General features: G+C 40.9%; 1 protein-coding gene across 1 annotated transcript in view; it reads right to left on the bottom strand.

The window, feature by feature from the left end:
* Positions 1-16,312, bottom strand: part of LOC117235539 — a 115,134-nt gene that overhangs the window by 83,953 nt on the left and 14,869 nt on the right. Inside the window, 17 exon segments of the mRNA XM_033497671.1 lie at positions 204-635; positions 769-1,020; positions 1,116-1,301; positions 1,482-1,997; positions 2,205-2,438; positions 2,563-2,697; positions 2,785-2,907; positions 2,984-3,221; positions 3,417-3,550; positions 3,716-3,835; positions 4,007-4,252; positions 4,708-4,957; positions 5,458-5,705; positions 5,813-5,929; positions 6,312-6,416; positions 6,970-7,165; positions 7,469-7,524. Coding sequence (XP_033353562.1) covers positions 204-635; positions 769-1,020; positions 1,116-1,301; positions 1,482-1,997; positions 2,205-2,438; positions 2,563-2,697; positions 2,785-2,907; positions 2,984-3,221; positions 3,417-3,550; positions 3,716-3,835; positions 4,007-4,252; positions 4,708-4,957; positions 5,458-5,705; positions 5,813-5,929; positions 6,312-6,416; positions 6,970-7,165; positions 7,469-7,524 — 3,588 coding nt within the window.

Raw genomic sequence — 16,312 nt, 5'->3', positions numbered from 1 at the left:
AGTACTAATTATATATACTAACTACTAATGAAAACTTCAAAATATTTAGCGTCGTAATCGGAGGTTCACTGAACCATCTCGTTCCGATGAATCAAAAAGATCGTGCTTTAAGACAAATTACGGATAGTAAGAAACACGACTGTATGAGAAATCACTTAAAGAACATAACACGCTAAAAGATTACATAAAGATATAATACTCACGTGAAACACACTCGTTGTTCTTGCCTTCCACAAATCCAATTACACATCGACACCAGGCAGCATGTTTATCAGGCTCGCAGTATGCGTTTGGTCCACAAGGTATATTGTCACAAGGGTTCACGCATCTTCCATTGACACAAGCGAAGATATTGTCGCAATCGTCGTTAGAAGAACATTCGTTCTTAGCCACAGCGACTCTAGTACAACCACCGCCGTAAGGATCGCCCACTGTTCCCTTTGGACACTCGCAAATGTGATCGCCCTTGGTGTTAATACAGTAGGCACCGTGACCACAGGGATTATTAGCACACTCGTTCACGTCCACACAACCGTGTTGAGGATCACCTTCGTAACCAGCCTCGCACATACACCTCGGTGGATCGCTTGGTGTACATTTTGCGTTTATACCGCATGGGAACCGGTCACAAGGATCTGGAAATTAAAAAGAGAACATGTATGTGTATTTAAGAAATGTATGAGAAATGTGTGAACAATAATTTAAAATGATTCTCGCGAATTTCTCGAATCAGATATTGAGCATAGTGTTTCATATGGAGACGCTTACTCTTGCAAAGGTTTCCATCGAGAGGATCCGTGTAAAATGGCGGTGGACAAACACATTCACCAGGCTGCACGCATTTCTCGTTGGCTTTACATTCGTTGTCGCTTGTGCATCTTTTCTGAGCCGGAGAACACAGACCGTTGTATGGGTCTCCGCCATAGCCGTGTGGACAAACGCACTGATGAGATCCTGGCAGGTTTACGCACTCTGCTCCGTAACCACATACTTGGTGTCCAACGATACACTCGTTTATATCTGCAAGTGAATGTTATTGCATCGTTCGTTTCGGTTATGTTGATAATGTAAATGAAGTTGATTGGTCGAAGAAGAATGAAGATTTTGATATAAACCTTCGCAAGAACCATCAGTCTTGGTAGTGTAACCCTTGGGACAAGCGCAGTAGCTGACTCCTCCAGCAATGGTGATACATTCTGCACCACTGGGACATTTTTCTCCCTTGGAACATCCGGCCAACATACATTTCCCATTGACGATTTTATACGGAGGCTGGCATTGACACTCGATACTGTTGCATTCTGTAATTATTGTCAAATGGTTACGCCGGATTTCATATTCTTCTAACGCAGGATTGAATCATTTCGAATCGTGACGATTTGAAATACATATGCGATCTGCAGTGTATTTAAGTACACATTGTAAACCGATCTTTCTAGTGTTAATAAATCTTGCAAATGTTAAAAACAAAAGTACGTTACCTTCGCAAAGGGAGAACGGATTTCCATTAAATCCAGGCGGACACTGGCACTCGTAGCTCCCAGGTAAATTCTTACAAATGGCGTTAACACCGCAGGCAGGTTTATCTCTGAGTTCCATACATTCGTTAATGTCTCTACATTTACCAGATTCATGATCCCTAGTATATCCTCTCTGACAAATACAAACGCTGCTCCCCACGAATTCATCCTTGATGCACTGTTCTCCAGCAGGACACGGAGTACTTGGTCCGCATACATGAGGAGCCTTCGATTCTTGACAACCACCACTGTAAGGATCACCTGTGGTGCCACTGGGACATTGACAGGAAAATGATCCTGGCTCGTTATTACAGATCGCTCCTTGAGGACACGGATTAATGGCGCATTCGTCAATGTCTCTGCAACCGCCCTTCACTCCTGGCTTTCCTGTGTAACCACTGCGACACAAACACGTGGCCACGTCGTTTGACAGCATACAGTGGGCGTTTGGTCCGCAAGATAAGTCTTCGCACGGGTCTGATTTTATGAAAAATGTTATTCAAAAAATATTAGAATTCTTTGTGAAAACTGTAGAAAAAGATTCCGTAAAATAAAATAGCGTAAAATATTCTATACAGTTTCCTGATGTCAGGACTGGTTTCATAACTAGAATATTAGTTTTAAACTTAAATTGAGAGAAAAATTCTATAACGATTCGATGTTTCGACTAGAAAATTCACTCACGTCTACAGTCGTTTCCAACATTGGGTTCTGGGCACAGACAACGTTTCTGTGGATCACAAATGGCGTTTCCGGGGCAATCACCATCGACTTCGCAGGTAACTATGCCCACACACTTGATGTAAGGGTCGGGATCTGGAATGGTCCCTTCTGGACAGGTGCAGGAATAAGATCCCTCGGTGTTGGTGCATGTAGCCCCGTGGCCACAAGCATCTGGTCTGCCACATTCGTCTACGTCTATTTTAAATCGACAATAAAACATCAGTGCTAATACAGACATTTTAATAATATAGGATAATGACATAGTAAATTTTTATTGTCTGTTCTCGAATTTTCGAAAGTATCGAATTTTATAGTATACCCATGCATTGTTTGAAGGCGTTTCCAGAAAATCCAGGTTTGCACTGGCAACTAAATCCACCCAGAGTATTGGTACAGATGGCATTTTTACCGCAACGTCCCGAAGGACCATTTATCGCGTCACATTCGTTTATATCTAATTTAAAGAGAATTCAAGTATTATTGATTATCCATCAAAATGCTGAAATATTAATCATTTTTAACAACATTTCAAAGCACTTACCAACGCATCCAGCTGCAATGTCATTCGGATTAAAAGTCCAGCCATCCTCGCAGATACAATAAGCTTCGTGGCCATCTGCCTTGCAGTACGCATGATCTCCACAAGTTACTTCGTCACACGGTGCTATAAAATCATATTTATAGATGTCTGTCTGTAATTAACATTATTCTTTCATCACGATTATTCGAAACTTATTTACCTTTACAAGGTATGTGTGGCGGAGTTCCAACGAAGCCAGACTCGCATTCGCAGTGATAACTGCCCCTAGTGTTGCTGCAAATCGATGCAGGTCCACAAGGGTTCGAAAGACATTCGTCAACGTCCACACATTCGGCTCCAATGGCTTTGAACCCGTCCTTGCAGAAGCACTGATCTTCGATACACTCGGCGTTGTTCACGCAGTCGAAGTTTGATTTGCAAAGTGTTGTCACGTCGGTCTGAACATTTTGTAATTTCACAGTTGATGAATAGAGAGAGAAACAAAAATGGTAAAGTAGTTAAGTATAATAAAGATTACGTGATGCCATGAAATTTTAGTAAAAAAAAATGGTTAAAAATAATGAACATTTTCCAATCTCAGAAAAATTTGCTAAAAAAGACATAGTAAAGTGACAAAAAATTAACGTAATTACCTGTTCACAAGCGACTGTCGGATTGGGATTGGCACTATATCCCGGAGGACAGACGCAATTGTAACCAGGATCCGTGTTCTTGCAAATCGCATACCTTCCACAAGGGTTCTCTAATGCTGTGCATTCGTCGATATCTGAGAAACAGAGAAACAATATCGAAGTTCAACGGATAGAAGAGAAGAATTAACGCTGAAGAAAATATAATAATATCTTGTTGCCTTGTACCGTTTTAAAATCTCAAATTTAACAAGCAATTAGTGTAATTAATTCATGGAAAAACTATAATCTCAGTTGCTAACCGCTGCATCCCTTAAACGGATCCCCAGTGTAGTCCGCCTTGCAACTGCATACGAAACTGCCGATCGTGTCGCTGCATTCAGCGTTTTCGCCGCAAGGATTTCTCTCGCATTCGTTCACGTCTGTTAATCAACACGGTTAATCAGGCGCTGAGCATTAATTTTATCATTTTGTTACTGTGGGATTGGGCGATTAAAAATTATATCTGGGGATTGCCAGTGACAGAATGAGACTAAAATGTTACTTTTCCTCTTTTTTAATATTGTAATAAGATGAGTTAGGTGATGACTGACTTTCGCATAATGTTAGTCCTTGACCGATGAAGCCTTGGGGGCAGATGCACTTATACGATCCTGGTACGTTGATGCATCTTGCGTTCTCCGCGCATGCATCCAACCGGCTGCACTCGTTCACATCGATGCAACCATGCGTTTCATCCATTTGATAGCCTGTCTGACATCTGCACTCGAAACTACCCTCTGTGTTCACGCACTCAGCATCCGAGCCGCACGGTGTACCCTCCTCGCATTCGTTTATATCTATTAGCGATGGTTAGTCAATATTTATTTACTACGTGTTTCAATTAATCTGTTTATGGTTTATTAATCGTGTTATCTAATAAATCTATGTTAAGAATCTTCTTTTGTTAATATTATCGAAAATAACGCTATTAACGAGGCTCGTACGTCTCCGCGGATCAACGAATAGGCGAGTATATAATATTTTGCAATTTATCTTTGTCTTTCTCGAATCTCGAATAATTAAGAAGTTCAGATTGTTATTTAAATTAATATATTTAATTAATATATTTAATGCATCGATCTTCTTCGTTGTTTTCCGACCATTATCTTACCATTATCAGGATTTATAAGCTAATCTATGTAATTTACAAACTAATATATACGTAATAATATTGAGGTATTCGATAGAAATTCAGTTGGGCTCGTAAGTTAGTAAGAAAATGTTTCGGATAATTAGAAATCGAGTTACCCACCGTGACAGCCTACCCAAGGATCGCCACTCATTCCTTCCGGGCAAGAGCAGCGGAAACTGCCATGTACGTTTGTGCACTCAGCTGAACGACCGCAAGGACTGCGCAGACATTCGTCGACGTCCACGCATTCTTCTTCAGGATCGCCGTTATATCCCTCGGGACATTCGCATTTGTGGGCGCCCGGAAGATTGACGCACAAGGCACCCCTTCCGCAAGCACCCGCGTAATCGCATTCGTTGATATCGATACACTACACAAAATTAATATTCTCTTGTACCATATGCAAACACCCAATGATTTTATCTTTATTTCCTCCAAAAAACTTTTCGTATACATGTACAGTGTGAGAGTCAAAAGAAAGTATACGCCTTACACAGTGAGATTTGTACAATATCGTTTTACCTACAGGCTTGTCTATATTTTTTATTATTAATTCGTATTCCTACATACTTCCTATATACCAATAGTCATCGAAGTATTACGATACCTTCTGACTACTACTGGACGTAGATATTCCTGATCTATCCATACCTTGTTTCATAGTAAATGTTCGTTGCTGTTCATTTCCTTTATCGTTTCTTTTTCCCATTGTATCTTTTTAACGATGTTCCCAATGGCATACGCTCGTATGACATTTCTTTCTGATTCTTCTCTTTCTTTTTTTTTTTTTTTTTTATCCCATAGAATATACTGACAACGTATAGGCGGAAAGAATTGGGACACCCTGTGTATACATATATAAATACTTACAGTTTCGTAGGGGTCTCCCGTGAACCCAGGTTGACAGGCACAAGTGTAGTTCCCCGGAATATTGTTGCAGACCGTATTATCACCACACGCACCAGATATCGCGCACTCGTTCACATCCTCGCAATGCACCTCGCCGTCGCCGATGTAGCCAGGTTTGCATTTGCATAGGAAATGCGACGGGAGATTGCAACATTCGGCGTTTTCCACGCATCTCGCAGCAAGTACCGGGTTATCACACTCGTTGATATCTGTAGACACGCGTCCAAGCGAAAATAAAACGATCTCGTATAACGTAAGAAATCAATGGAGCAGAATGATAGAGTGCGAGAGAGAATGATCAGACACGCGTACGTACCTTCGCAGTGGAAACCATCGCCTTGATAGCCAGGGAAACAGGAACATTGGAAACTACCAAGAGTATTCGTGCAATGCGCGAATATATCACAGGGACGGTATTTGCACTCGTTCTCGTCTGTAACATGTGTTTACATTTCCATAAAATATGACCACTACGTATTGACAAACTTAGTAAAGGTACGCTTTAAATTTCAACTGTCTAGTGGTAACATGGCAAATTATCGAAAGTAGATACTTCGGTATTTTTCTCATTTATTCAAATCGACCGATTTATTTACTTTCCAAATACTCAGTAGCTTTCGGCAATTTCAAAATTTTCTAATTAATAAGTTGTTCTTCGAGAGCTATTCTATCATTTAATTTCTAATTTCCCGACGTACTTTAATACAGAATAACGTTTCTAAAATTTGACCAAACGACTTGAGCCTTCTGAGAAGTTAGAGGAATTACTTGATTAGATTATTTACGAGTAAGAGATTAGTTTCAAGAGTTTTTACCTGGAACCTGGCAATTGCAACCACCAAAACCGTCGTTGCAATGGCACACCGAGTCCAAGCAGACGCCATTCAGACACCTGGTGCCGTCCTCCTTGGTACAATCGTCTATCTCAAACAGAAAGGTGTAAATCAATTACCGATTCATCGTGGGTATACAATCCCTTAGTCATCCTATGAGAAAACAGCATCGGGTAAAAATCATGTCGATTACTATGAGTAATTCGTTTCCCTTACGTAACGCGTTCATCATCCATCCGTTCGTGATCGTCGAGGCAAAACGCCTGCGTTTAACGCGCGTGCAAACACCAGCGGAATAACAATAATAAAAATGAATGTCGCCGATTAATCGACGGCGGAAGACAGACTCGATGGAGTAGAAACGTGATGACAAGTTCGCGACTCCTCGTAATTGCTATGACGAGGCTGCGTTACGCGCGAGGCGTAAGTATGTTTGCGGTTTCACGCGAGGATCGCTTTGCTGGCGTAATCGGTGCCGAGAACAACAGAATGACGTAAAGGAACAGCGAAGATTGTAACGGTAGCGCGATCGCGTCGTGGAACAGGTAAAGCCTTTCTTTTCCTGTTAAGATCTGGTCGGACAACTATTTTTCCGCGTTGTTTTCCTTGGATGTAGCAAAGATACTGTATAACACGTTACCTGTGCATTTTAATCTCTCGCGTTGCTCGTCCGTCCCTTGGTAACAATCGACGTTGTTGTCGCACAGTTTGGAGAGTTCCAGTAGCTGTAGGATGTCCGTCGACTCGTTTACCTGACAGCCAAAGTAGCCGTCTTCGAGGTTCAGGAAGAACACTTCTCTCCTTAGTCCGTGGCCGAGTCCTCTCAGAGATTCGGCCTAGAAGATGTTACAGATGCTGTTTAGAATATTACCTCGTGTACGGTCGAACATTTGAAATCACTTTTCTAGTTGCATCTATGAATTTTATGCGTATTTTACGCTTCAAAAATCTTAATCTACACACTTTCTTTCATGCGCCGCCGCTGATACACACAATCGCGCAAAAACAATGTAGAACGTGTTAAACGCTCGCACGTGTAACCATTAAAGATAAGAAAATAACAGATTAATTAAAATTCCAAGGAAAATAATGCTCTTAATTAGAAATACTCTCAACGAAATAAAATCGCTTCTACTTACTGGACATAGGAATAGAAGTATCCACGCCACCAACGGCCAAAGATGTTTCATCTTGGCTGAAACGGAAACCAATTAATTCACATCTGTCAACACATTAATTTCCACCTAACAAAATTTTTATGAAAAATTATATCCCGCAGAATTCTATCATTTCTCATAAGATGAACCGCAATAGGATTCGTTCTCACGATGACTCGTGGTCAAACAGGCACAACCCTTTTGTACTTTTTTAACGATTTCCTGAGTTACGTTTGTCCAATTGTTGATCTTACGACATCGTGTTCCAACGTCAGTTTCACTCGAAAAACAATCCTTCGCGCAACAACGAAACATTATTATTAAGATCGCTGATGCATAACGAAGGAGCAAAAACTCAACGAACAGAAATATTAAGTTTCTGACGATGAACAAACGAAAAATGCAGGCTCGACGTGCAACATGAAGAAACTAGTCGATGCTATTTACCGAGGGAACCGACACGAGAACACCTGTTCCAGCCGTATATCGGCATTCGCGACCCCCTCACGAATAAACCCGAACCTAACTATATCGACTTACGTTAGCCCTGGCCCTAAAAACCTAATTTCCTGGTTACGTGGTGTTTTGAAATTTAAGAAGCCCGTTTCTGGGCCGCTAGGTGCAAGGATAGTTAGCAGCAACCTGTTATGCAACAGCAGGATATCAGGTTAAAGGAAATTAGTGAAAGAATATTTTATTCCCTCGTAGTTTTTAAAATTCAACATAAATTATGGTAAAAAGAAAGGTAGTGTGAGAAGATTTTTAAATGAAAGAAACTTGGCCGGTACACACGTTGGGAACACAATGCGCAGATAGAGCAGATGATTGTAGGTTAATTGGTTTTCTTCGTGACTAAAGATCGTCAGGTTTTGCTCCGTACCTAATTATAGGCATGCAAGGAACTTTAACTCGCTTTCAAGCTTCAATGCAGCATCCTTAAATCCGTGACGGATGAAATTCAAGCATTAAAAACCCCATCGGTAGCATTGAAAACGACAAAAACATGCTTCCAATAAAAGGCAGAGGTACTCGAACGCTTATAGAACATTTTTAGAAATATGTTACGTACGTTATAGGAAACTTTTTGCATGAGTACCGTAACGAGACACGACTATCGCCATTATATTGATGATGTTTGAAATATTTACAAGAATATCTTGTATATTCTATGTACATCCTCGGTGTTGCAAATTGCATCGATATAATCGTATTATATCGTATAATAATCGTGTCTCGTTACAATTCTAACGAAACTTCAAAACGTTTCGACTGACGCGCGTAATAATATCCGTAAAAAGTTTCTATAAACGTTCAAGTACTACTATTAGAGTTACGTATAGTATTTGTCAACATCTGCGTTCTCGAGTATTCGAGAAACATTTGAGAAATTCCAAGACGTTCGTCGTTCTCGAAGCACCTATAAAGATTTCATGGCGATGCAACGGCACCGGAAGCGGAGTTTTCAGGGGACGCCGGTGCACGCGATTCGCGGAAGGCGTCCTTTACGTGCTATGCGGCTTATGGTGAACGCGGCGAGCCCAGAACGGACGCATCGTACGCGAGCTCAGAACCTGGCACGTCGCACAATAAGTCAGGGCTGGCGATTAACCGCGCGGCGAAATGTTAACGACTGTACGTGCAGGGAGGAGGATTCGCCGCGAAGAGAGGAACGATCGAGGACGCGCGAGAGCAGCACGGTGGAACGTCGACGCGAGGAAAAAGAGAAGGACAATTAGGGGAAGGAGCAGGAGGAACGTAGAAAGATGGCTAGGAAAAACGAACAGTAGGAGGGAACCGGCGGTAAGGACGCTAGGAAAAAAGAGGAAGATCGTCAGGGAAAACGTTCGAGGGAGAAAGGGAAAGAGAGAGCGAGATCGAAGAAACCGGCGAAAAGGAGGCGGAACGAAGGGCGAAGAAGGATGGAATAGAAATAGCAAGATGCGCTTTTGATTTCTCGTCCTACGAGTTTTTCTTCGACGATTTAGTCCTGATCTTGATAAAGATTCGCTGCGAATGGACTAGGGACGTAGCATGAAAAAGCCTGAAGAATCCGAGAATCATGCCTATTTTTAGCCTTGCCGTATGTTTGAATTCGTGCATACCTTAGAATTCTTACGGCCTTTGTTGGTCGTATCTCAAAACAATTCATGTTGCAATACGAATGTACTCTTCGTCTGCATATATTAACTTCATTCGTGAGTAACGAGAGTTTAATCACGTGGGTAGTACAGCGGGATTGGGTAGACTGCACAAAAATTGAGTCTTTTAGAGTCGAAATTGAACAATCGTATCTTTCATCAATTTCTCAATTTCGCAAATAGAGTCTCAATGAACGTTGATATTTATTAAGAGCTTGTTAACGAGTATCGTGATGAGAATGGGAGCACGAGATCCAGAAAAGGAAGACTCGGAAGAACGTAACAAAGGAGAACGTGCGAGTACGATACACCTGTGGCCTGTCCCTTCTGCTTGTACCGATGCCTTCCTGTACCCCTAACTCCACAACGTCAAACGACTAGACAGCTGGCAGACCTAGTGGATTACCTATCGGTTGACTTTAAATTCTCATCGTGGAAATTAACCACCCTCCTCGCTACGAATTTCAGATGTGTCGATATCGCGCCATTTCCGCAATTCCGCGCGAAACATTCACGGAAGCGATTTGAAAAAAGTGTGATGTAACAAAATGATACCATACGCTGCTTGAAATTCAGCATTTATCGTATAATTTAATTGGGTAACGCTAACGAATGAGATAATGTTACATCGTTGAAATTCAATTAGTAGAACGAGGAGATCTTTTTGGAATCAAATAGCATGGACTTTGGGAGATTGATATTCAGCTACATCGCGAAAGTTTCGATACTCTCTAATTTCGGATTTTTGATAGAGAATAATCGAGGAATTTTTTATAAAAGGAACCTATAGCGTTTCTAGTCGAATAACTGAGTTATTATAAAATATTCCATTACTTCGTACATATAAAAGTGGGAAAATAATTGCTTAGAAGGCATTATAATTATCAATACAAACGTAGCTAATAATAAAATATTAAAACTACAATTTTCAGAGCAATTTATCCAATTTAGCATTGCCGAACCACATTTCATTTTACGATCCGCTTTTCTAAATAGCTTTGTAATTTCTCTTGTGGAGAACGAGACAAAACAAAGGGAAATTCTACGTGTTGCACTCTCACGCGCGTTCACTTTATGCAAATAAAGTCATGCCATTTTGTCGCGACGCTCAGTAAGGGTATCGGCGTGAAATGTGTTACCATGTCAATGATATCATCCGGTAGGCAGACAGAAGGAAACGGTGACAAAACCTATCAATTAGTCGGCGACGCATACACGCCAGCCACAGTGACACGCGTGCCTCGACATGTTTGTATCTCCCGTGCAAATATCGCAAAACTCCCACGCGCTTGCATTGCGACACCTTTTGCAAAAAAAAAGAACGGGTCAATGCGAAGAATTCGTCGATGTCCTTTTTCATGACCTCCTTTCAGTTATCTCTTAATGGTCCTTAAATAACTCCATTTCTTGCCATTTCTGTTATATTTTCTCATTATCGTTATTTATTTTTTTTTATTTTTTCCTAGCCTCTATTATTTTTTAGTGGTTCTGATTTTTGTCTATAGTCATCATTACTAAGCTACGAATTTCTGTGAGAAATTTATATTTTTACGACCGTAACTAGAGAAAGAGGATTTCGTTAGAGAAATTTATCTTATCTATAGGAAACTATAATCAGCTCCTTATCTTCGTATATTACGCGCACTCCATGCAATTTTTCATCTTTAGATCACGCGCGAAATGAATAAAAATCCACAATCTAATTATCAACGATACGATGAAATGCTGGTTAAAAGATTTCGAAAATTCTAAAATCTCCAGCCCACGTCGTTTACGATTTCCCTCCATATTTATGTTAATTTCGACACTCGAACGTGCCTATAGACTCAGTGGCTTAATCGAACGACGTAATTATGAACAAGCGGCGCCATCAAGGATAACGAACCGGCTTAATAATTTAATCCTTGCGATGTGGTAAATTTTTTCTTCATCGAATCGCCCACGATTCGTTTACGTTTTATGGAAGCTGCGTGGTTCCTGCAGTGTCGTGAAAGCGTTTAGATATGACACAATATGTCTGTAGTTCCGACAACTCGTACTAGTTTTCTTCTTTTTACTGCGTGTGGATGAGGATCGTCCCACGCGTACGAGATAGCGCGTGTCAGAAGGAAATTTCTCCTCTTAGGTGATTACGGATCATTATAAAAGTATTCGTTTTAATAAGCGTTCATCATATACACAGGGTTAAGCTATTATTACATTATTATATATAGCATTACGTTAATTAATGAATTGCAACTGCTGTATAATTTGTACGCGATGAAACTATAAATTATTTTCTTGTCGCTTTAAAACACAATTTTCCTCGCAATGCTGTTAGCGAATTGCGTTTGCCAAAGATCGACTTTTTCTAAGAGACTTAAAATCTGAGTCATCGAAGAACGCCTGGAGGATACAGTTAGGTATTTAGCGAGAGACGTCAAGCTTGAAACAGAACCTTAATTATTACGCTATTCACCTTTTCTCCGGCTAAAGCGCGTTAAGGCACACGCGGTAAAATAAATATTTATCAATCGTTGTACCGATTTAATGGGAAAAAGTGACACGACGGGAGACTCTCTTTCTCTCTCACCTTGGTCACGCGTACCTATCTGTTGCAAAACCGATTCGATTCGCGCGAGAAAAGGAGAAATGCAAGCGAAGTCGAAAGCTTGTCGTCGTCATCCACCGACACGAATTCGTGTGCTACGAAACGCAATAACGGTTCCCGTGGACAAAGACGTTCAGCCTAGAATTCTAGTCACTGAGTTCAACCAACATCATATCGTTGAATAATAAATTTTGCAAATTAAGTGAAATTTCGCCATTCTGCGTAAGAAAGTCGCTCGTGAAAATGTTTCGACGTTTATAGAAACTTTTTACGAATACATCGTGCGTGTTATGCAAAACGTTTCGAGAGTTCATTAACGCTGTAACGGAACACGAATCGTAGATAAGATATCTGTAAACATTTTTTGCGCTATTCAGATACTTTCGTGAATTATCATGGCAATTTCATATGGACGATACTGGCGAATTTCTTAAAATTTTGCGACTATTTTAGTGGTTTTGCGTTCTCGCCAACTTTTGATTCTGATAATTGTTCTGAAAGCAATGAACCTGACTTCTGTCGGGATTCGACATAATCACTGCGGTAATTCGTATAATTTGCGGTGTATCTCGTCACGAATTAATTCCACTCCCCATGTCAGCAGCCACTGGTGCGTTAATTAGCGTCGTTTCATAACGATTCTCGAATAGGAAGGAAGCATAGGTCAACAGCCTGGCTTTAACCGATCGCCTTGTAACCGATGATCGATTACATCCCGACCATTAATGTTTCCTCTTCGTGAACGAGCGTCCAAATCGATTAACTTAAACATCGTTGAATTAAATCTGGAAACCAGACTCACAGCTTCATTAGCATTCGATAATCAAATTTCGCTCGTTATTTCAGCGAAAACATATTCCGCATAGATTTATGTGTTGAGGCAAACGCGATTAACATCAGAGCTATCAGAACGCTTGAGATCATCTGTTCATCGCTTTTTAGAGAAATTTTATGGATTTGTAATCATACGTTTTTGAAGGCCCGTCGCTTCTTTTCGCAAGTAATGGTATCGTTCCAAAGCGTGCAAATTAAAAAACATCATGGACTAAACAGTAAACACTCGCTTACTTATTACAATATCGTGTGTATATGTGTATATATTCTTTGTCATAATTTAGGACATCTATCATAATTTACGACGATGATTAAAATCGTTGCAGATCAATTTGTTCGTCGTTTTCTAATTAAATCGTACCTTGTCGAAAATGAGAAGATAAACCTCTGTACAGTGGTTTATCTTCCATTTTAATTTGTTCAGTAGACAATTTTTACACTTTAGTAGTCGGTTGCTCTTGCATTATATGTTATCCTTCGAGATATCATCTACCGATGCCATATTTGGCTAGAAACGACGCGATTAAGAGTCGCGTTTGCAAGCGAAACGAGTATCGATAAAGATATCGCTATTTTAAGAAGAGAAGGAAGCAGTCGACGATGCCGCGTGCGAAACGAATCAGACTCGGTTGCAGCGCGTTAAGAAATTCCTATTCTGAACACGATCAGACGTCCATCGTATTTGCCTGTGGCAACATCCGGCATGAATCAACAAAGTATAAAAGCCGGCAAGTGATTCGGGCCTAAAACATACGCCCACCGCGAGCTCAGAACGAGAGAGCGGCCGAACGAGGCGAGACAGAATTATTCCGTTGCGAAGTGAAAGTTCTTCGAGTTGGTTCGAGTACAAACTAGACTGGCGTAACGCGTGCTGCTCTCATCGCCCGTTCTTCGTCATCGAACCAATTCCAAAATTTTTGTTATTAACTCAAAATGCCGCTGGAAGCCTGTTCGTCGCTCCCTTTAATTATTTTCCTAGCTTTCGTAGCATTACTATGATATTTAGAAACGAAAAATCGTATCTTCGAATTCTTCGTAATTAACGTCTTTAGAGATAAATTTATTAAAACACCAGGAGAAGATAAGAATTTCTATTTCTCAGTTGCGCTCGTTAAACATTTTTTAACGTATTTATGAATGTTAATCGCGTGTGAGAAATGTAATACACGTATACGGTCGTTGTATTTTATACGAGTTTCTCAGAAGTCAAACCGATTAACTCCACTTTTTCTAAGTCTCTCAATTTCATTACCTCGATGCATGATGAACTTAATGTTGTGTTACCTTCATGCACGATTCCACGTCTGCAAAAAGGATATGGCATACTTCCACGAGTTTATTTATTAAAATAAGACAGTATAACCGATAGTGAATTTAAAAAATAATAATCTAACAGCATCCTTACTCTTTCGTACTTGTCGGCGTACGAGGTCGATCATTAGGGCTTCTGTACGACTTACATGTAACTATACACTAGTAACCATCATGCGAAATTAAAGTCTTTCTTTCTAAATCTCTGCCAGTTCAATTTCCTACGTTGTATCTAATGTATATAGTTTCCTGCAGTCCATTTACGACCTTTCTAGCTGTTAAATTTACTCGATGACTGTATTTTACAACACCTCGCCGCAAAATTATGCCTTTACACAAAGGAAACGTCCGATCAATCATCGTTTCTTTCTTTTTTTTCCGTCGAATCCGCCACGAGGCGCAACGGAACGTTGCTCATTCGTATGCGAGCGAGGTCTCAGGAAGTAGCAGAGAGGTAACGAACAATTCCGTCCAGCAGCTGAAGACGAGGCATCGTCGAGGGACGTGGTTTTGTTTTCGCTATCCACGAAAGCCCAACACCGGAACGTGGAAAGCGGCCACGAACTGAAACTCGCACGGCCATTGTTTAACATATGGCTTGCGTCACCAGCCGAATGCTAATGAGACGTTTATCTCCCCGTTATTTCCAGCGAATTAAATCACCATCAGCAACCTTGAGCCTGGAGGATACGAACCATCTTGCGTTTTCACGCTAAAAAGCGTAAAAACTCAGACGATTACGAATCCAACTACTTTTAAGTCGCAACTTTTAGAATTGAACGTATTACCGTTGCAATCAGAAGCTTTGTATCTCTTCAGATATCTTCTTTTGCGGAATATTTTATTCGTAAGAGGCGTGAAACGTACTCGTACGCGAAAGATGGTAAAATTATAATGGACGCTAAGATCAAGTATTTAAAAACTAATTTATATTTTTATAACATCCATTTCCGATCATAGATACTCGAGAAGAACAACAAAGAGAATAGATTAAAATATACCGCGCTATTAATGTTTTTGCAAAATATCATATTTTATTTACGCATTTTTTATCTGGCAACATCATCCAAGTACGCGTCATTCGAAATTGGTTATTGGATATTTTTTCGTCGATAAGATTTACGTCAATTTAATCATTCTAAAATATTTATTACCATCGTTCACCGATAACTACAGTGACAGTCAACTTGTTAAATATTACAACTGGCCCCAATTCGATTGCAAGGATCGTGTTTTTCCTTTCCACGAACTTTCAGAATGGGAACAGAAAATTGAGCACGGAACTGAGTACTCTTCGAAACGAAACAACGATCTACGCGTCACAGCTCGGTGGAATGGTACAAATAAAGTTACTCGGAGGAGGAGCGTCGAGCCGCGAAGCGTACGCGCGTTGTCAATACCGTTACGTTTTCCACGGATTTCGCGCTGGCCCGTGTTGTTACGATCCACTGAAAGAGACGCCTGGCGTCGTAAAGCGGTGCCTAACAGTAAAGGTCCTCGTAACGCGAGCATCCTTCGAGCTCCGCGATGATAGTCGAAGCGTACGGTTCCGCGTGCAACACCCGCGCGTCGACGTCCCGGAGCGATCGAAATTCTCCTCGGTGCGTTCAACCCGCCTCCAACAATTACTTTAACTACATTTCCCGGAGGTCCGCCTTTCCTTTGGATCTAGCTTCGTATAAACAACTCGATACCTATCGTATCGCTCGATAGAAATCTCACAGCCAGTCGTAAATTACATCATAGACCTGGTGAAACGTGAACGAGAAGATAATGCGTCACGTTCATCGAACGGAGTACCATTTTTGGCACGTACAAGGCGATGACGCCGAAGATCGATGAATAAATGCGTTGCGTCGCGATTGAAAGGAACGCGGCTGAACGAAGAGCGTAGGACGTGAGAAAAACGAGGGAAAACCAGATGGTATGTGTTGCGCGAAGACGTGCGAATGA

Source organism: Bombus vosnesenskii, unplaced genomic scaffold (assembly GCF_011952255.1).
Source record: "Bombus vosnesenskii isolate JDL3184/JDL3185 unplaced genomic scaffold, Bvos_JDL3184-5_v1.1 scf7180000013316, whole genome shotgun sequence".
In the NCBI taxonomy this organism is placed as follows: Eukaryota; Metazoa; Arthropoda; class Insecta; order Hymenoptera; family Apidae; genus Bombus; species Bombus vosnesenskii.
The sequence above is the reverse complement of the archived record's forward strand: the minus strand, read 5'-3'. Positions and strand labels throughout refer to the sequence as shown.